Source organism: Microtus pennsylvanicus, chromosome 20 (genome assembly GCF_037038515.1).
Source record: "Microtus pennsylvanicus isolate mMicPen1 chromosome 20, mMicPen1.hap1, whole genome shotgun sequence".
Lineage (NCBI taxonomy): Eukaryota > Metazoa > Chordata > Mammalia > Rodentia > Cricetidae > Microtus > Microtus pennsylvanicus.
The window spans coordinates 11,029,215-11,051,557 of NC_134598.1; the positions used below are offsets into that span (position 1 = coordinate 11,029,215).

A 22,343-nucleotide genomic window follows, 5' to 3' on the forward strand; every position below is an offset into this window, starting at 1 on the left:
TAGGGAAGGATAATTAATGCTAAGTCATTCAGAGAAAAGAATATGGAAACATACTGCTGTAGAACCTTATTAAAAATATTCACACACATATATATGCATATATATTTAATGTGTAATTACCCTACAATGGGACAAAAAAAGTGTAGTGACAAGAATGTGTTGCCCCTTTGGGGGTTGTTGACAAGTGAGACTCCACAGAACCCCAAATATTACAGGCTATTGCTCATATTCTTGGTTACCTTCAAAATATGATGGTGAGACCCTGTTGCTGAAAACACAACACATTTGACTTATAACACAGAGAAATCAAGTTGGTATACACGTGGAAGCTTCATCTCTGCTGGTTCGATTTCATAGCACTGGAAAGAGCTGTGCACTCTACTAGAGGAGAAATAAACTCACCAGTCTTGGCAGGCTGTGAACTTAACAAGCTACAGCGAAAACCACCCTGTCAACACAAGCCCAGTGGTACAACTGTGGTACAAATGTCAAGGTAGTAAACAACCCTCTGATTGTGTTTAAGGCCCACGAGTCAAACCTATACCTGGCCCTGTTATTAGGACAAAAAAATTGTGGGTAGCCGGGCGGTGGTGGCGCACGCCTTTAATCCCAGCACTCGGGAGGCAGAGGCAGGCGGATCTCTGGGAGTTCGAGGCCAGCCTGGTCTACAAGAGCTAGTTCCAGGACAGGAACCAAAAGCTACAGAGAAACCCTGTCTCGAAAAATCAAAAAAAAAAAAAAAAAAAAAAAAAAAGAAACAAAAAAATTGTGGGTAGATAGGCCATAGGGTATAGAGGCTAATCTAATGCTATTATTCTATTAGATTGTTTTTCTAGTTGTAACTCTATCATGGCGTGTTATTTTTTTTAGTGTAGATAAGTACAGAAAAATATATTTGGTATTGAAGTATAAAATCCAGTGTGAAGCTTCACTGCTTCAGAAAGGCTAATCTGACTGCATAGATGTTCGTTGAGATGTATAGACTTTAGGTCTGGTTAATTTTCATGCATGACTTTCTTATTTGAAGGTTCTTTTTAATAAAGTTGGAATTATATAAGTAAAAGAACACAGTATTATACTAACTCTTAATGACTTGCCGTTATATTCATGGATTAGTGCATCAGTCACTGCTCTCTGCAAATGGATGGAAATTCACACAGAGACCCACGACTGACCCAAGTGTACACGATAAGAGGCTATGGAGTGGGCATCCCCAAGGGATCATTTTGGAAACAGGGATGGAAAGATTCTAAGAGCCTTAGATGGTGGACGACTACAAGGAAATGGTGTTTCCTGGTTTCGTCGTGACAGTTACATGTATGAATTCAGCATCTGACACTACACAAGACTTACGCAGGCTCAGGCAGACAGAATTCCAGAATGGAAAGTTAGTTTCCTTTATGGGTTCAATCTTTAGTGAGTTTACCACCCTTCAGTGTAAACCACATTTCCAAGAGGGTAAGGACAGCCCAAATTGTACATTGTGAGTTTCAAAAAAGAGACACAAAGTTGGGTGGGTATAGAAGGGGGAGGGTAAGGGATAAATCTGATTAAAATACGTTTTATAAAATTCTTAAAGAACCTTCTTTATCCATTGTTCTATTGAGGGACACCTAGGTTGTTTCCAGGTTCTGGATATTACAACTAGTGCTGCTATGAACATAGTTGAACAAATGCTTTTGTAGTATGATTGGGCATCTCTTGGGTTTATTCCCAAGGATGGAATTGCTGGGTCCTGAGGTAGGTTGATGACCCGCCCAGCAGGTCCTAAGTTACTCCAGGGTCTTGAAGAGGCACTATCTGAAAGCCATGGGAGGAAAGTGAAACGGACGCCAAGAAGTATTTTGTCAAGGCATCCGTTTATTGAAGCAAGTTTCATGACTTATATACTCCTCAGTGGGGAGCTCGGGCAGGGGGAACTGAGGAAGGAGGAAGGAAAGGAGGGGAAAGGGGGAAGGGAAGGAGGGGCTCGGTAGCTAGGCAACTAAGCGGGGCAGTTTGGCAGCTGAGCAGGGCAGTTGCAAGGTCAGTGGCTAGAACACCTGCTGTTAGTGATAAGCAGCAAGCCCTGAAGACACTCTGTGGTGCTTTCCAGAGCTTGAGTCTCCACGGTTAGCACGTAATGTTTTGGCTAACTTTAAGTTTTCTGTCTCAAGACTTTTACTTCAAGGCCCTGTGAGATGTGAGAAAGAAGAAGCCTGAAATGGCTCCTGACAGGTTGATTCCCAGTTTCCTGAGAAACTGCTGCACTGATTTCCAAAGTGGTTGCACAAGTTCGCATTCCCACTAACAATGGATGAGTGTTCCCCTTACTCCACATTCTCTCCAGCATAGGTGTTTTTGATTTTAGCCATTCTGACAGGTGTAAGATGGTATCTCAGAGTTGTTTTGATTTGCATTTCCCTGATCACTAAGGAGGTTGAGTATGACCTTAAGTGTTTTTTGCACATTTGAACTTCTTCTGTTGAGAATTCTCTGTTCAGTTTAGTACCCCATTTTTAAATTGGGTTAATTAGAGTTTTAATGTCTAGTTTATTGAGTTCTTTATATATTTTGGAGATCAGACCTTTGTCTGATGTGGGGTTGGTGAAGATCTTCTCCCAGTCAGTAGGTTGCCTTTTTGTGTTAATGACAATGTCCTTTGCTTAAGAAGGTGTGGCACACATACACTTTAGAGTTCTACTCAGTGGTAAAAAACAATGACAACTTGAATTTTGCATGCAAATGGATGGAAATAGAAGACACTTAAATGAGTGAGGTAACCCAGACCCAAAAAGAGGAATATGGTATGTACTCACTCATAAGTGGATTCTAGCCATAAATAAAGGACATTGAGCCTATAATCCGTTATCCTAGAGAAGCTAAATAAGAAAGCGAACCCAAATAAAAACATGTAGTTATCCTCCTGGATATTGGAAGTGAACAAGATTGACGAGCAGGGGTTGGGAAACGGGGGTGGGTGGGGTGGGAATAAGGGGAGATGGGGAGAGAAAAGGCAGAAGGGGAGGATGGGGAGAGCTTGAGGAAATGGGATGGTTGGGATGGAGAAGGGTTGGATATGGGAGCAGGGTAGTAGATATCTTAATTAAGGGAGCCATTTTAGGGTTGGCAAGAGACTTGACTCTAGAGGGGTTCCCAGGTATCCAAGGGAATGTCCCCAGATTGTTCCTTGGGCAGCAGAGGAGAGGGTGCCTGAACTGGTCTTGTCCTATAGCCACACTGATGAATATCTTGCATATCACCATAGAACCTTCATGTGGCAATGGATGGAGATAGAGACAGAGACCCACATTGGAGCACTGGACTGAGTTCCCAAGGTCAAAATGAGGAGCTGAAGGAGGGAAAACAGGAGCAAAGAAGTCAGGACCATGATGGGTGCACCCACCCACTGAGGCAGTGGGGCTGATCTAATGGGAGTTCACCAAGGCCAGCTGGACTGGGACTGATGGAGCATGTGATCAGACAGGATTCTCTGAATGTGGCTGACAATGAGGGTTGACTGAGAAGCCAAGGACAATGGCACTGGGTTTTGATCCCACTACATGTACTGGCTTTGTGGGAGCCTTCCTTGACCTGGGGGGAGCGGGAGGACCTTGGACTTCTCATAGGGTAGGGAACCCTGACTGCTCTTTGGCCTGGTTAGGGTGGGAGAGGGGAAGTTGGGGGAGGGGAGAGAAGTGGGAGGAGGTGGAAATTTTTAATAAAAAAATATATATAAATTTTTAAAGAACTAATAAAAAGAGACAAACTAAGAGTGGTTTAAAATATAAATGGGTGTTGAAAAGCATATAGTGTGCATTATAATATATCTCCTTGGTCAATATTTTTTATAACAGCTTATGCAATTAAGTAAAAAAGGAAGTTATAACTGTAAATAATAGATATCATATTTCTACATTTTTAAATTTTCACAGCCATTTACATCAAAATACTAAAAGGAAATTTGCTTCAAGTTTGTCAATGTTTTTGTGTTATCAACTTAATACCCGAGGAAAAATGGAAGTTGTGATAGCTTTAGTCTTTTGACTTTTGTTCATGGTGAGTGGAAAACACTGGAGATGCAAGCTGGCTCTTGACCATCTGAATTTTTCCTCTCATGTGACGGTCCATTCCTGTTGCTATGGCTGCATCTTTTGGTCTCTAAGGACACTGCCCCCACTGCAGCATCTTTCAGGACTTTTAGCTCAAGTCCATTACAGAGACTAATTAGTGATGTGTGAACACAGGTCAGTGAGGACTCAGACATTTATTTACTTAGTTTTAGGTTTAAGAAATAAATCAAATGCAAATTGTAACAGAATACCCAAAGAAATCATCATGTCAATCGTTTGAGAAAAACAAGAGGACAACATTTGTGGCTACATTTTATTTTCAACCAAAGAAATCGAGAATGTGTGCCTAGGATAAAAGAGAACAAAATTCCAGGGTGTTGGAGATGAAAGAATCTTGAGGGACTGTAGGGCTTGACCTTCCCTCAGTACAAGAGAGAAAGTGGGCATGGGTGCACTGAAACGAGAAAGTTCTACATGAGCCTTTGCTGGTAGGGTCTCTGCATCAAAACAGACTCCGGGACACTTGCTGAAGAATCCGCTGAAGCTGCTGTTGGCTCTCAACAGAGTAAGTACGGTGGCTACTTCATTCAGCTTCATATTTGGTGATGATTTTCTCTGGTAAACATATTCAACCTGGCATCAATCAACTGCAAATCAACCAAAATCAACTGTAAATATTTATATAAATTGTTACATAAAAATGCGCAGATAGTTCTGGGTTGTGTTTTCGGGGTGCTGCTTTTCATCAAAACTGAATATAATGTGAATTTACAGATGGTCAGTGCTGTGATTCATAACCTCACTCTCCTGTTTTAAGGGGAAAGGTGTATGCATTAAAAAAATCACCCAGCATGATAATTTATCCTGATGTGAACAAAGTTGGTTCTCTGGGAATTTTTAATAAAAAATATCTTTGGGAAATGCATTTTTTTTAAAACTTTGCCTCTTGAAAGCTAGAATTAAGGCTGTAATAGAATAAATCAAGGTCGTTTTGTAGCCAGGGCTCTCACACAGCAGTAGAGGAATAAGCGAGTTACCACAAACTAACTCCAGGAGTAGACACCAGGAGATCTGAGTTGGCAGCTGAGGGAGGCTGAAAAAAATGCATTTCCTTGAACAAAATCATCCAGTCTCTATAGTTCCCAGGAATGTCACAGATCTTCAAAAGCCACTGCTGGCTCTCGGTCCGAATGCTGGTGACAGTAAACCGGCCATATAATTAAGAGGAGATATAGCCCTCATTTCCTGATGCAGAGACTGGTTTAAAGGCAAAACAGCAACTGTTCACATAGCATGCAATTTCATTAGGAAAATGGAAACAAAATTGCTTTCTTTTCAAGAGTAACTCAAACACTGCAGATGGTCATTCAAACGTCAAAATCCACTGCGTTAAATGTGCTGCTGATACAAAGTGTCACCTGAGACAAACAATAGCTCAGCTGTTACTTTAAATCAAAAATTAGGGAGTATGTAACTCTTATTTTCATACATCATTGAAATATCCACTAAAGAAACATAAACAGAAAAATGTAAGGGAAGAAATAGTAGTGAAATCCTTAAACGGAAACTAAAATGCTAACTGTTCCACGACATAATTTCCTGAATGAAAACCTGATAGGCCAGAACCTATTTCAAAGAAAACCACCAAAAAATCTTAAAGAGGAAAACAAAACAGACATGGTAGTATATACCATTAACCCCAGAACAAGGGAGACAGAAGCCAGCAGATCTCTGTGAGTTTGGGGCCAGTCCAGCCTATATATATAGCAAGTTCCAGGCCAGTCAGACATTCATAATGAGATTGTTTAAAAAATGAATCTTGAAAAAAGCTATATTAAACATATTTACTGTGGTGATCCGAGCACTATTCTGTGAGAAGGCCACACTGAAGGGTCAAGAAAACATTATGTAAAGATTGTTGGAAGACAAAATCCTGGTACACAAAGGCACTAAATAAATAAAGCTTTTGTTCATAAAGGTTACATTTCTAAGAATTAGGAAACTGTGCAAAAATGTAAATACACTTTGCAGACATTTTAACAGTCATAGAAAATAAAGAGATAAGTAACAGCTTATAGGAAGTTGTTTTAAAGGCTGGCAAACATTCATGTTGTTTTTAGTACAGGTGAAACTTTGAAATGCTAACATTTTATAAAACTAGAGAGAGTTCTTAACTTTTAACACGAATGTAGAGTGTGGTAAGTTAAATGCACTTAAGTGCATTTATGGAGATGTAAAAATATTTGCTCCGTATCACTATGTAAATAGCATGTGAGAATTATGTATTAAGGTATGTGAATTCCTTGACTTCTGATTTGAATATATTACTGGCAGATGTCTCAAGAAAACTAATAACTTGCCAGTAACAAAGTTATAATGACAGCTTAATTAGGGAGGAGAGGCTACGTAGCACTTCGAACAGCATGGAAAGCAGCAATGACTTTATTCACTAGTAACTAAGTCTCTTGGTACAAACACAAAAGAAAATAACAAAATCAAATATAGAAAAATACAAAATTTTAAAAGTGTAATCCAGTCCATAACAGGGGCTGAGTTAATGTCTCTGTCAGTGAGGACCCACGTGCAGATTCCCAGCAACTACGTAAGTAGCTGGTGCTGTGGTAAGTGCCTGCAATCCTTAGGGAAGACCCCTGGAGTTCACTGGCCAGCTAGCTCTGCCAAATCAGCAAGCCCCAGTTCTGTGAAAGACCTTGTCTCGGAAAATAAGATGGAGAGCAATAGAGGAGGTACCTGGTGTGGACCTGAGGCCTCCAGATGCATGTGCATTCAGATAAATACCTGAACACCTGCAAATACACACATGTGCACAGATAAACACCTGAACACCGGCAAATACACACATGTGCACAGATAAACACCTGAACACCTGCAAATACACACATGTGCATTCAGATAAACACCTGAACACCTGCAAATACACACATGTGCATTCAGATAAAAACCTGAACACCTGCAAATATGCACATGTGCATTCAGATAAACACCGGAACACCTGTAAATACAAACATGTGCAAAGATAAACACGTGAACACCTGCAAATACACACATGTGCACAGATAAACACCTGAACACCTGCAAATACACACATGTGCATTCAGATAAATACCTGAACACCTGCAAATACACACATGTGCAAGATAAACACCCGAACACCTGCATATACACACATGTGCATTCAGATAAACACCTGAACACCTGCAAATACACACATGTGCATTCAGATAAACACCTGAACACCTGCAAATACACACATGTGCATTCAGATAAACACCTGAACACTTGCAAATACACACATGTGCACAGATAAACACCTGAACACCTGCAAATACACACATGTGCACACACCAAACACACAAAGAAAAGTTTAAGTCAGTCACCAAATAGTTTGACGATGAAGCCCAGAAAGAGGATAATGCCCCTTTCAGTGTGCAAGTCCATGGTATAATGTATATGCTCCTAAACTATTTCTTACACCCGGATTACTACCTAGAACTGTGTTGGTTGCCATCCTGGTTTAAAAAAAGAACTATCCCTGATCTCAGTATGCTTGCTTTCTCAGAGAGAGTCTGAAGTAGACACAAGAGACAAATGAGCAATACAAACAATGGACCTTTAGGCTGCTCTTATTAAAGTGACCTTCAAACTAAGTGTCAAAAGGAAGTAGTTATTCAGAATCAGCACATAGAAAGCCTTGCAGTATTTTAAACTTGATTTTGAACTCGATAATAGTGATAAGTTTTTAAAGTATTTTCCATACTCAATACACGGAAAGCATAAAGGATATATGTTTTTTTCTCAGCTTGGAAGAAATATTTTCTATATATAGTCAATTGTATATTCCAGTAAACAATGAGTATCAACTCCACACTAATGAAGAAATATAAAAATAATCAGAGACATTATAGACCAATGAAGAAATTTCAACTTAAAACAGAAAACATACATCACAAATGCATGCTTAATCATCACGACAAAATATAAAATACAAGTTACAGTTAAAGCAACACAGCCTGTTCGTGGAATCCAGATGAGTTGTTACATGTTTACATTTTATTGAGGATCAAGTATTCTAGGAAAGATATGATTGCATTTCATTGGGAACCTTTCAAATGCAGAAGAAATAGACATACGACGACAATGGTTTCATTGAATCAGAACACATTGTGATTCAAATAGAACACCATACAGAGGAAGATCCAGTTAGATACTGACTACAAGCATAAAATGAAGAATCTTAATGTTGCAACAGTTATTTATTTTTCTTTAAAAATGTATCACAAACTGCCAAACCAATTGACTGAAGTAAGTTGTTGAATAACTAAGCTCACAGGAATATTGACAATATCAGCTACTATTTACGGAAGAAAGTACACATGAATAAGTTTACTAGAATACTCTCTGCTCACTGCTTTCTGGCTTTGCTACTTTTCAAGTGAGACATCTCTAAATTTTTCATGAAGACTGAATAATTCAGTAGTCAGTGATGAAAAACAACACAGTAACCACTTTCATTCTGTTGGGACTAACAGATGACCCTCAACTTCAGGTTCCAATTTTTGTGCTTCTCTTTTTTGCCTACATGTTGAGTGTAACTGGGAATCTGACAATCATATCCCTCACTATATTAGATTCCCACCTTAAAACACCCATGTACTTTTTTCTACAAAATTTCTCCATATTAGAAATTTCATTTACATCTGCCTGTATCCCTAGATATTTGTACAACATAGCAACAGGAGACAGGTCCATCACTTATAATATTTGTGTCATTCAAGTGTTTTTTACTGATGTTTTTGGAGTAACTGAATTTTTTCTTCTGGCCATTATGTCCTACGATCGCTATGTGGCCATCTGCAAACCCCTGCATTATGTAACCATCATGAGCAGCAAGGTGTGTCAGAAGCTTGTCCTCTGCTGCTGGCTGGCTGGCCTGCTGATCATACTCCCACCACTGACCCTGTTCCTAAATTTGAGATTCTGTGACTCAAATGTTATTGATTATTTTTTCTGTGATGCATCTCCTATCTTGAAGATCTCATGCTCAGACACTTGGCTCCTAGAGCAGCTGGTGATTGTCTGTGCAGTGCTGACCTTCATTCTGACCCTCGTGTGTGTTGTTCTGTCCTACGGACACATCGTCAAGACCATTCTGAGATTCCCCTCTGCCCAGCAAAGGAGAAAGGCCTTTTCCACCTGTTCTTCTCACATGATTGTTGTTTCAATCTCTTATGGAAGCTGTATTTTCATTTACATCAACCCTTCAGCAAAGGAATCTGTGGCTATCAATAAAGGTGTCACAGTTTTAATGACATCAATTGCTCCCATGTTGAACCCTTTCATTTATACTCTGAGAAATAAGCAAGTGAGACAAGCCTTCAGTGATTCCTTCAGAAAAATTGCTATGATCTCAATGAAGAAAATGAAAGACCAAATATAGGAATAAAATATTAATTAAGAATAAACCGTTAAAGCCCATACATGTTTGTCTCTTCTTGATTGGATCTGCATTTGGATGAACTTTCTCAAGTATTTTTGAGAACAGCAGAACACATGTGATATAAAAACAGAAGTGATGAAGCTGGAGAGATGGCTCAGAGGTTAAGAACACTGGCTTGCTCTTCCAGAGGTCCTGAGTTCAATTCCCAGCAACCACATGGTGGCTCACAACCATGAGATTGTCATGAGATCTGGTGCCTTCTTCTGGCATGGAGGCATACATGCAGACAGAATAGTGTATTTATAATAGATAGATAGATGACAGACAGACAGACAAACAGGCAGATAGATAGACAGATAGATAAGATTTATAATGGGAGTCAAAAAAGAAAATAGAGGTGATCAGTAGTATGAGGGAGGCTTAAGTGAGAATAGGGACTGGGGCTAGGGGAGAGGAGATCATGAGAGGAGGATTAATAACAATGATGTGTAAAAACCACTATTTAGTAAGCTAGTTAAAAAATATTTTTAAAGGAGTTAGAACACATGTAATCTAAACGGCAGGGGTGGGAGTTATACTGTTCCCAGAAGCTACAAGGTATGAAATGAAAATTCCAATGCCAGACATGGGGTACCTTCCTATGTCTTTTTTATTAGGAAAACTCCAAAGACCTCCAAAGCCGTACAGGATACTGCCCCTGCTCTTGGATGACAATCATAACTTATAACCTTATTGTTGAAGACACCACGTGGTTTGGTTATACGACACAGGATAAATCAGCCTGGAAGTGTACTGGAAGCTTCCTTCCTGCTGGCTTGCTTTCCTCGTACCAGAAGATGCCATGCAGGGTGCTAGGGGGAAAGATATCAATTTCCTAACCACCAGTGAGCCTTCTATGCTAAAATATTGATATCCGTGCAAGATATACTGACTGGTGCAATAAAGTCACATAGGCTACAGGAGTAACCAATTACTTTCCAAGTGAATTTGAGACGCTCCCTACTGGCAAAAATTTATGCTTGGTTAATGCAAATGTGGTATGATTATAATGAGATCGCGGACCCTAGGTGGGGAAGCGGCTCCTGTCGTTTTGCTGAATGAGCAGGTCTAGTAGACCTCTAAATATCTGTGTTTATCCCCACAAATAGTGCTATCTTCAAAACTGGTCAGAACAACTTCTTTTTGAAGAATCAAAGACTCATAACTGGTAAAAGTGTTGAGACTAAGTTGAGTGATTGACCCCAATGAAGACAGTTATCACCATGAGGTTCAGAAAACCTCAAGCAGATCATAGAGAACAAAAGCAAGGCTAGAATGCAGAAGAGAGATGTGCAGTGTGGTCTTTGGGACATGGCAGAATGGCAGTGCTTGTGGACTCACACAGCTGTGATATGCACAGAACAGAGACCATCAGTACTCCAGAAAGGATGTGGGAGGAGCATATGAGGAGCCACCCCCTTTAATTTTACTTTTTTATTTCACTTTACATTCCATCCACAGTTCCCCCCACCCCTCCTCCCACCCACCCCTCTCTATCCCCCATCCTACCCCATGCACCCCTCTCAATGGGTAAAGGCTCCCATGGGAAGTCAACAAAGTCTGGCATCTTAAGTTGGGGCAAGACCAAGCCCCTCCCCCATGCATTAAGGCTGAGCATGGCATCCCACCGTAATGGACTCCAACAAGCTAGCTCATGTACCAGGGATAGATTCTGCTCCTACTGCCAGGTACCTCAAAGATAATCCAAACTTCACCCTTGTCTCCAACACATGAAAGGCCTAGTTTGGTCTCATGAAGGCTCCACAGCTATTTGTCTCGAGTTTCTGAGTTTCCATGAGCTTGGTTCAGCTGTCCATGTAGATTTCTCCTCATGACCTTGACCTCCCTTGCTCATATATTCCCTCCTCCCTCTCTTCAATTTCATTCTCAGTGCTTGGTTGTGGATCTCTGCATCTGGTTCCATCAGTTGCTGAATGAAGGTTGTATGATGTCAGTTGGGGTACTCACCAATCTGATTACAGGAAAGACTAGTTAGGGCTCCCTCTTCACTATTGCTACGAGTCTTAGCTGAGCCAGCCTTGTGTATTCTTGGGAAATTACCTAGCACCAGGTTTCTCCCTAATCCCATAGTGACTCTGTCTGTCAAGATCTCTCTTTCATTACACTCCCACTTTGTCACTCTCCTTCCTTGACCATCACGTTCCCTCAAGTTCTCATCTCCCATTCTGTCCTCTCTATTTTCCCCTTCACCCCCAGTTTACCCAGGAGATCTCATCTAATTCCCCTTCCCTAGGTGATACATGTGTTCCTCTTAGGGTCTTCCATGTTACCTAGCTCTCTGGAGCTGTGGATTGTAGTCTGGTTTTCCTTTGCTTTACATCTAATATCCACTTATGAGCGAGAACATACTCTGTTTGTCTTTCTGAGTCTGGGTTACTTTGCTTCACTCAGGATAGGAACCACCCCTTATTACTGAAGAGTTCTTGACCCTTGCTGGCTATTGTGGAAGGTGGATCATTTTTCCTCAGGGGTTAAGCCACAGGTAAATTATCCATTACCCAGAAAACAGTCCCACACCAGTGCACATGTAAGACGCCCTGGCTAAAGTCAGTGAGTTATGAAGAATTAGAAGGAGGAGAAAGAGGAAGAAGAAAAAGGGGAAAGAAAAGAAAGGGAGAACGACTTGAAAGAAGGATTGTAACATGTTGGGAAGAAGTGATCCATTGGAGAGGAGGACAGAAGTGAACTGGAAGGTTGCTCATTGGTAAAGTCCTTGCTGTATGAGCATGAGTGTCAGAGTTTAGACCCCAGAACCCCAGAAATGCAGGGTGGGAATGGTAGCTCATTTGTAACTGCAGCTCACTAGGTGAAGATGTGGGATCCCCATGACAAGTTGCTATGGAGACTATCATATAGGCGAGAGTCTGACTTTGACTGACATACCTAGACTCACTGTATAAGGTAGAAGAACACACACACACACACACACACACACACACACACTCTAAAAAGAAAAGAGACTTCAAAGTGAATATGACCAAAATACATTATATACATACACAAATTTGTCAATCAAGTTTTATTTTTTAAACAGATCCATGTATACTCCCCAGACCCTTTCTTTATACCTAACCTCTCTGTGTCTATGGACTGTTGCCTGGTTATCATTAACTTAATGGCTAACATCCACATATACGCAAATACATACCATATTGTCTTTCTGGGTCTGGGTTACGTCACTCAGGATGATTTTTTCTAGTTCCACCCATTTGCCTACAAATTTCACATTATCATTTCTTAATAGCTGAGTAATACTCCATTGTGTAAATATATCAAAATTTTCTTTATCTATTCTTCTGTTGGGGACATCTAGGTTGTTTCCAGTTTCTGGTTGTTATGAATAGTGCAATAATGAACATGGCTGAGCAAGGGGTAGGATGGAGCTTCCTTTGGGTATATACCCAGGAATGGTATGGGGGATCTTGAGGTAAACCAATTCCTGGCTTTCTGAGGAATCACCATGTTGATTTCTATAGTGACTGTATAAGTTTATACTCCCACCAGCAATGGACAAGCTGGGTGTGGTGATATACAGCTGTAATTCCAGCACTCAGGAAGCTAGGGTAGGAGGATCAGAAGTTCAGGGCTCTCTCCTTCTGCATTTCCAGTTGATGCACAAACTGAGACATGAGACCGTCTTAAAAAGTAAAGTCATAAATACAAAATCAAGTGGCAAGCTAATCAAAAGGTGTCATAGCACAGGGGATTACTAAATGACTGTTCCCATTTTCTGGATATTATGACTAAAGCAACAATTAACATGAATGAGCAGCTATCTCTATCATAGAATGTATTTAGGTGATATGTGCTGAAGAGCGGATAGCTGTGCCATATGGTGGATTTATTTCTACCTCTTGATGAGGATCCACACTGATTTCCATAATGGGAGTGCCAATCTGCATTCCCACCATCAGGGAATAAGTATTCCATTTTCACCACATTTGAGTCAGAACTTCATGGAGCAACCCAGTCCCATAAAGATAAACTATATGGTGGCGTTTTATGGTCACTTATGTACACTATCATATCATCTGCAAATAATGAAAGTTTAACCTCTTTCTTCCCAATTCGAATCCCCTTGATTCCATTATGTTGTCTTATTGCTATTGCTAAAACTTCAAGCACTATATTGAAGAGGTATGGAGAGAGTGGGCAGTCTTGCCGTGTTCCTGATTTTAGTGGGATGGCTTTGAGTTTCTCTCCATTTAGTTTTATGTTAGCTGTCGGTTTGCTGTAAATAGCTTTTATTATATTTATGTATGACCCTTGTATCCTTGATCTCTCCAAGACTTTTATCATAAAGGGATGTTGAATTTTGTCAAATGCTTTTTCAGCATCTAATGAAATGATCATATGATTTTTTTCTTTCAGTTTATTTATATGATGGATTACATTGATAGATTTTCGTATGTTGAACCAGCCCTGCATCTCTGGGTTGAAGCCTACTTGATCATAAGGGATAATTTTTCTAATGTGTTCTTGGATTCGGTTTGCAGTATTTTGTTGAGGATTTTTGCGTCGATGTTCATGAGTGAGATTGGACTGTAATTCTCTTTCTTGGTTGAGTCTTTGTGTGGTTTTGGTATCAGAGTGACTGTAGCTTCATAAAAGGAATTTGGCAGTGCCTCTTCTGTTTCTATATTGTGAAATACATTAAGGAGTATAGGTATAAGCTCTTCTTGGAAGTTCTGGTAGAATTCCGCATTGAAACCATCTGGTCCTGGGCTTGTTTTGGAAGGGAGATTTTTGATGACAGCTTCTAATTCTTCGCGACTAACAGGTCTATTTAGATTGTTCACCTGGTCCTGGTTTAACTTTGGTATATGGTATTTATCTAAAAATGCATCCATTTCTTTTACATTTTCCAGTTTTGTGACATACAGGCTTTTGTAGTAAGATCTAATGATTCTTTGAATTTCCTTTGTGTCTGTGGTTATGTCCCCCTTTTCATTTCTGATCTTATTAATTTGCATATTCTCTCTCTGTCATTTGATTAGTTTGGATAGGGGTTTATCAATCTTGTTGATTTTCTCCAGGAACCAGCTTTTTGATTCATTGATTCTTTGGATTGTTTTCTGTGTTTCTATTTTGTTGATTTCAGCCCTCAGTTTGATTATTTCCAGTCTTCTACTCCTCCTAGGTGAGTCTGCTTCTTTTTTTTCTAGAGCTTTCAGGTGGGCCGTTAAGTCTCCAATATGTGCTTTCTCTGTTTTCTTTAAGTGGGCACTTAGTGCTATGAACTTTCCTCTTAGCACTGCTTTCATAGTGTCCCATAAGTTTGAGTATGTTGTCTCTTTATTTTCATTGAATTCAAGGAAGACTTTGATTTCTTTCTTTATTTCTTCCTTGATCCAGGTGTGGTTCAGAAATTGACTGTTCAGTTTCCATGAGTTTGTAGGCTTTCCAGGGGTAGCATTGTTGTTGAATTCTAACTTTAATCTATGGTGGTCTGATAAGACGCAGGAGGTTACGAATATTTTTTTGTAACTGTGGAAGTTTGCTTTGTTACTGAGTATGTGGTCAATTTTTGAGAAGGTTCCATGAGCTGCAGACAAGAAGGTATATTCTTTCCTATTTGGGTGGAATGTTCTATAGATGTCTGTTAAGTCCATTTGATTCATTACCTCCATTAATTCTCTTATTTCTCTGTTAGGTTTCTGTCTGATTGACCTGTCCATTGGTGAGAGAGGAGTGTTGAAGTCTCCTACTATTAGTGTGTGCCATTTGATGGCAGCCTTGAGTTTTAGTAATGTTTCTTTTACGTACGTGGGTGCTTTTATATTAGGGGCATAGATATTCAGGATTGAGACTTTATCCTGATTAATTGTTCCTGTTATGAGTATAAAATGTCCCTCTCTATCTTTTCTGATTGATTTAGGTTGGAAGTCCAGTTTGTTAGAAATCAGTATGGCCACACCTGCTTGTTTCTTGGGTCCATTTGCTTGATAAGCCTTTTCCCAGCCCTTTACTCTGAGTAGGTGCCTGTCTTTGTGGTTGAGGTGTGTTTCTTGTAAACAGCAGAATGTTGGATCCTGTTTTCGTATCCAATCTCTTAGCCTGTGCCTTTTTATAGGTGAGTTGAGTCCATTGACATTAAGTGATATTAATGACCAGTGGTTGTTAACTCCGGTCACTTTTTTAGTAGTAGAGTTTGTGTGTTTCCCTTCTTTGAGTTGAGCTGGTGAAGGGTCTCTAGATGCTTGAGTTATTGTGGTCATTGTTGGACTCCTTGGTTTATGATTTTCCTTCTATTACTTTCTGTAAGGCTGGATCTGTGGCTGCGTATTGTTTAAATTTGTTTTTATACTGGAAAATTTTGTTTTCTCCATTTATAGTGAACGAAAGCTTGGCTGGGAATAGAAATCTGGGCTTGCATCCATGGTCTCTCAGTTTCTGCAGTATATCTATCCAGGACCTTCTGGCTTTCATGGTTTCCATGGAGAAGTCAGGTGTAAGTCTGATAGGTTTACCCTTATAAGTAACTTGACCCTTTTCCTTTGCAGCTCTTAATATTCTTTCTTTATTCTGTATGTTTTGTGTTTTGATTATTATATGACGAGGAGATGTTTTTTTTTTGGTCCAGTCTATTCGGTGTTCTGTATGCTTCTTGAGCTGATAAACACCTATAGTATTGTGGCAGGATACAAGATCAACTCCAAAAAAATCAGTTGCCCTCCTATACACAAAGGATATGGAAGCAGAGAGGGAAATCAGAGAAGTATCACCTTTCACGATAGCCACAAATAGCATAAAAAAGCTTGGGGTAGCTCTAACCAAGGAAGTGAAAGATCTATTTGACAAGAACTTTAAGGAATTGAAGAAAGAAATTGAAGAGGATACCAGAAAGTGGAAGGATCTCCCTTGCTCTTGGATTGGGAGGACCAATATAGTAAAAATGGCAATTCTACCAAAGGCAATTTGTAGATTCAATGCAATCCCCATCAAGATCCCATCAAAATTCTTCACAGATCTGGAGAGGACAATAATCAACTTTATATGCAAAAACAAAAAACCCAGGATAGCCAAATAAGTCTTATATAATAAAGGAACTTCTGGAGGCATTACCATCCCTGACTTCAAACTCTACTACAGAGCTACAGTATTGAAAACAGCTTGGTATTGGTATAAAAACAGAGAAGTCAACCAATGGAATCGTATAGAAGACCCAGACTTTAACCCACAAACCTATGAACACCTCATTTTCGATAAAGGAGCTAAAAGTATACAATGGAAGAAAGAAAGCATCTTCAACAAATGGTGCTGGCACAACTGGATGTCAACCTGTAGAAGAATGAAAATAGACCCATATCTATCACCATGCACAAAACTCAAGTCCAAATGGATCAAAGACCTCAATATCAGTCTGAACACACTGAACTTGATAGAAGAGAAAGTGGGAAATACCCTACAACAGATGGGCACAGGCAATCGCTTCCTCGATACAACCCCAGCAGCACAGACATTAAGGGCAACATTGAATAAATGGGACCTACTGAAACTGAGAAGCTTCTGTAAAGCAAAGGACATTGTCATTAACACAAAAAGGCAACCCACTGACTGGGAGAAAATCTTCACCAACCCCGCAACAGACAAAAATCTGATCTCCAAAATATATAGAGAACTCAAGAAACTAGACTTTAAAATGCTAATTAACCCAATTAAAAAATGGGGCACTGAACTGAACAGAGAATTCTCAACAGAAGAAGTTCAAATGGCCAAAAGACACTTAAGGTCATGCTCAACCTCCTTAGCGATCAGGGAAATGCAAATCAAACCAACTTTGAGATATCATCTTACACCTGTCAGATTGGCTAAAATCAAAAACACCAATGATAGCCTCTGCTGGAGAGGTTGTGGAGGAAGGGGTACCCTCATCCATTGCTGGTGGGAATGCAAACTTGTGCAACCACTTTGGAAATCAGTGTTTCGGTTTCTCAGGAAATTCGGGATCAACCTACCCCTGGACTCAGCAATACCACTCTTGGGAATATACCCAAAAGATGCCCGATCATATGACAAGGGCATTTGTTCAACTATGTTCATAGCAGCATTATATATATATATATATATAATATATATAGCCAGAACCTGGAAACAACCTAGATGTCCTTCAATGGAAGAATGGATGAAGAAAGTGTGGAATATATACACATTAGAGTACTACTCAGTGGTAAAAAACAATGACTTCTCAAATTTTGCATGCAAATGGATGGAAATAGAAAATAGTATCCTGAGTGAGGTAACCCAGACCCAAAAAGATGAACAAGGGATATACTCACTCATAATTGGGTTCTAGCCATAAATAAAGGTCAGTGAGTCTATAATTTGTTATCCTCAAGAAGCTAGATAAGAAGGTGAACCCAAAGAAAAACATATAGCCATCCTCCTGGTTATGGGAAGTAGACAAGATTGCCAGGCAAAAATCGGGATTTTAAGGGTGGGGTGGGAGTGGTGTAAGGGGAGATGTGGAGAGAAAAGTGAGAATGGTAGGATGGGGAGAACTTGGGGCAATGGGATCATTGGGATAAGGGAAGGTTGGATAGGGGAGCAGGGAAGCACATATCTTAATTAAGGGAGCCATCTTAGGGTTAGCAAGAGACTTGGACCTAGAGGGGCTTCCAGGTGCCCAAGGCGAGGTCCCCAGTTAGTTCCTGGGGCAGGTGAGGATAGGGAACCTGAAATGATCCTATCCTATAGCCATACTGATGAATATTTTGCATATCACCATAGAACCTTCATCTGGTGATGGATGGAGATAGAGACAGAGACCCACACTGGAGCACTGGACTGAGCTCCCAAAGTCCCAATGAGGAACAGAAGGAGGGAGAACATGAGCAAAGAAGTCAGGACCACAAGGGGAGCACCCACCCACGGATACAGTGGGGCTGATCTATTGGAGTTCACCAATGCCAGCTGGACTGTGACTGAAAAAGCATGGGATAAAACCGGACTCTCTGAATATGGCGGACAATGAGGGCTGCTGAGAATCCAAGGACAATGGCACTGGGTTTTGATCCTACTTCATGTCATGGCTTTGTGGGACCCTAGCCAATTTGGATGTTCTCCTTCCTAGACCAGGATGGAGGGGGGAGGACTTTGGACTTTCCACAGGGCAGGGAACCCTGACTGCTCTTCAGACTGGAGAGGGAAGGGGAGAGGAGTGGGGGGAGGGGGGAGGAGTGGGAGGCTGGGAGGAGGCGGAAATTTTTTTTCTCAATAAAAAAAAGGCAAAAAAAAAAATAAACTATATGTTTACTTCCATATAATGTGGATGTTAGCCTTGAATCTTCAGATATGCATTTCTCTTTGGAATACCCCAGAGATCAGAATATTAGTAAGGGTGATATCAAGAGAGTAGAGACATAATAAAGTGGTATAAAGGACTAAAGGGTCTTAATGGTACAGGATGGTTTTAGTAGAGAAGGGAGTAAGGGGAGGGTAGATACGGGAGTATAGGGAAGGATAACTAATGCTAAGTCATTCAGAGAAAGGCATATGAAAACATACCGCTGTAGAATCTTATTAAAAATACACACAAACTAAGAGTGGTTTAAAATATAAGTGGATGTTGGAAAGCGTATAGTGTGCATTATAATACATCTCCTTGGTCAATGATTTTTATAACAGCTTATGCAATTAAGTGAAAAAGGAAGTTATAGCTGTAAATAATAGATATCATATTTCTACGTTTTTAAATTTTCACAGCCATTTACATCAAAATACTAAAAGGAAACTTGCTTCAAGTTTGTCAATTTTTTGTGTTATAAACTTAATACTGAGGAAAAATGGAAGTTGTGATAGCTTTAGTCTTTGGCCTTTTATTGATGGTGAGGGAAAACACAGGAGACGCAAGTTGGTTCTTGGTCATCTGAATGTTTCCTCTCATGTCTTGGACTGTTCCTGTTGCTATGGCTGCATATTTGGGTCTCTAAGGACACTGCCCCCACTGCAGCATCTCTCAGGACTTTTAGCTCAAGTCCATTACAGAGACTAATTAGTGATGTGTGAACACAGGTCACTGAGGACTCAGACATTTATTTATTTAGTTTCAGGTTTAGGAAATAAATCAAATGCAAATTTTAACAGAATACCCAAAGAATCATCATGTCAATGGTTTGAAAAAAACAAGAGGACAATATTTTATTTTCAAACAAAGAAATTGAGAATGTATGTCTAGGATAAAAGGGAGCCAAATTCCTGATTAGAAAATCCATCCAGTGTGTTAGAGATGTAAAAAATTTTGAGGGATTCTAGGGCTTGACCTTCCCACAGTACAAGAGAGAAAGTGGGCATGGGTGCACTGAAACCAGAAAGTTCTACATGAGCCTTTGCTGGTAGGTTCTCTGCATCAAAATAGACGCCAGGACACTTGTTGAAGAATCTGCTGCAGCTGCTGTTAGCTCTCAACAGAGTAAGTACGGTGGTTACTTCCTTCAGCTTCATATTTGGTGATGATTTTCTCTGGTAAACATATTCAACCTGGCATAAATCAACTGCAAATCAACCAAAATCAACTGTGATATTTTATATAAATTGTTACGTAAAAATGCACAGATAGTTCTGGGTTGCGTTTTCGGGGTGCTGATTTTCATCAAAACCTAAATAAAATGTAAATTTACAGAGGGACAGTACTGTGATTCATAACCTCACTCTCCTGTTTTAAGGGGAAAGGTGTATGCATTAAAAAAATCACCCAGCATGATAATTTATCCTGATGTGAACAAAATTGGTTCTCTAGAAATTTTTAATAAAAAATATATTTGGAAAATGCAATCATTTTTCTAAAACATTGCATCTTGAAAGCTAGAATTATGGCTGTAATAGAATAAATCAAGGTCGTTTTGTAGCCAGGGCTCTCACACAGCAGTAGAGGAATAAGCGAGTTACCACAAACTAACTCCAGGAGTAGACACCAGGAGATCTGAGTGGGCAGCCGAAGGGAGGCTGAAAAGAATGCATTTCCTTGAACAAAATAATTCAGTCTCTATAGTTCCCAGGAATGTCATGGATCTTCAAAAGCCACTGCTGGCTCTCGGTCCCATTGTTGGTGACAGTAAACCGGCCATGTAATTAAGAGGAGATGTAGCCCTCATTTCTTGATGCAGAGACTGGTTTAAAGGCAAAACAACAACTGTTCACATAGCATGCAATTTCATTAGGAAAATGGAAACAAAATGCTTTCTTTTCAAGAGTAACTCAAACACTGCAGATGGTCATTCAAACATCAACATACACTTTGTTAAATGTGCTGATGATACAAAGTGTCTCCTGAGAAAAACAATAGTGCAGCTGTTACTTCAAATAAAAAATTAAGGAATATGTAACTCTTATTTTCATACATCATTGAAATATCCATTAAAGAAACATAAATAGAAAAATATGATGTGGAAAACTGTAGTGAGAATTATGTATTAAGGTATGGGAATTCCTTGACTTCTGATTTGAATATATTACTGGCAGATGTCTCAAGAAAACTAATAACTTGCCAGTAACAAAGTTATAATGACAGCTTACGTAGGGAGGAGAGGCTACCCAGCACTTCGAACAGCATGGAAAGCAGCAGTGACTTTATTCACTAGTAACTAAGTCTCTTGGTACAAAAGCAAAAAGAAAATAACAAATGCAAATATAGAAAAATACAAAATTTTAAAAGTGTAATCCAGTCCATAACAGGGGCTGAGTTAATGGCTCTGTCAGTGAGGACCCACTTGCAGATTCCCATCAACTACGTAAGAAGCTGGTGCTGTGGTAAGTGCCTGCAATCCTTAGGAAGTCCCCTGGAGTTCACCGGCCAGCTAGCTCTGCCAAATCAGCAAGCACCAGTTCTGTGAAAGACCTTGTCTCGGAAAATAAGATGGAGAGCAATAGAGGAGGTACCTGGTGTGGACCTGTGGCCTCCAGATGCATGTGCATTCAGATAAACACCTGAACACCTGCAAAAACACACATGTGCACAGATAAACACCTGAACACCTGCATATACACACATGTGCATTCAGATAAACACCTGAACACCTGCAAATATGCACATGTGCATTCAGATAAACACCTGAACACCTGCATATACACACATGTGCATTCAGATAAATACCTGAACACCTGCAACTACACACATGTGCACAGATAAATACCTGAACACCTGCAAATACACACATGTGCATTCAGATAAATACCTGAACACCTGCAAATACACACATGTGCACAGATAAACACCTGAACACCTGCAAATACACACATGTGCACAGATAAACACCTGAACACCTGCAAATACACACATGTGCATTCAGATAAACACCTGAACACCTGCAAATACACACATGTGCACAGATAAACACCTGAACACCTGCAAATACACACATGTGCACAGATAAACACCTGAACACCTGCAAATACACACATGTGCACAGATAAACACCTGAACACCTGCAAATACACACATGTGCACAGATAAACACCTGAACACCTGCAAATACACACATGTGCACAGATAAACACCTGAACACCTGCAAATACAAACATGTGCACACACCAAACACACAAAGAAAAGTTTAAGTCAGTCACCAAATAGTTTGACGATGAAGCCCAGAAAGAGGATAATGCCCCTTTCACTGTGCAAGTCCATGGTATAATGTATATGCTCCTAAACTATTTCTTACACCTTGATTACTACATAGAACTGTGTTGGTTGCCATCCTGGTTTAAAAAAGAACTATCCCTGATCTCAGTATGCTTGCTTTCTCAGAGAGAGTGTGAAGTAGACACAAGAGACAAAT

General features: G+C 39.9%; 1 protein-coding gene across 1 annotated transcript; it reads left to right on the forward strand.

Moving 5' to 3' along the window:
• Window positions 1-8,556: 8,556 nt before the first annotated feature.
• Window positions 8,557-9,510, forward strand: LOC142838678 (olfactory receptor 6C2-like). The gene has a single exon (XM_075954244.1). It carries the CDS (start codon window positions 8,557-8,559, stop codon window positions 9,508-9,510), a length of 954 nt encoding a protein of 317 aa, XP_075810359.1.
• Window positions 9,511-22,343: the final 12,833 nt, after the last annotated feature.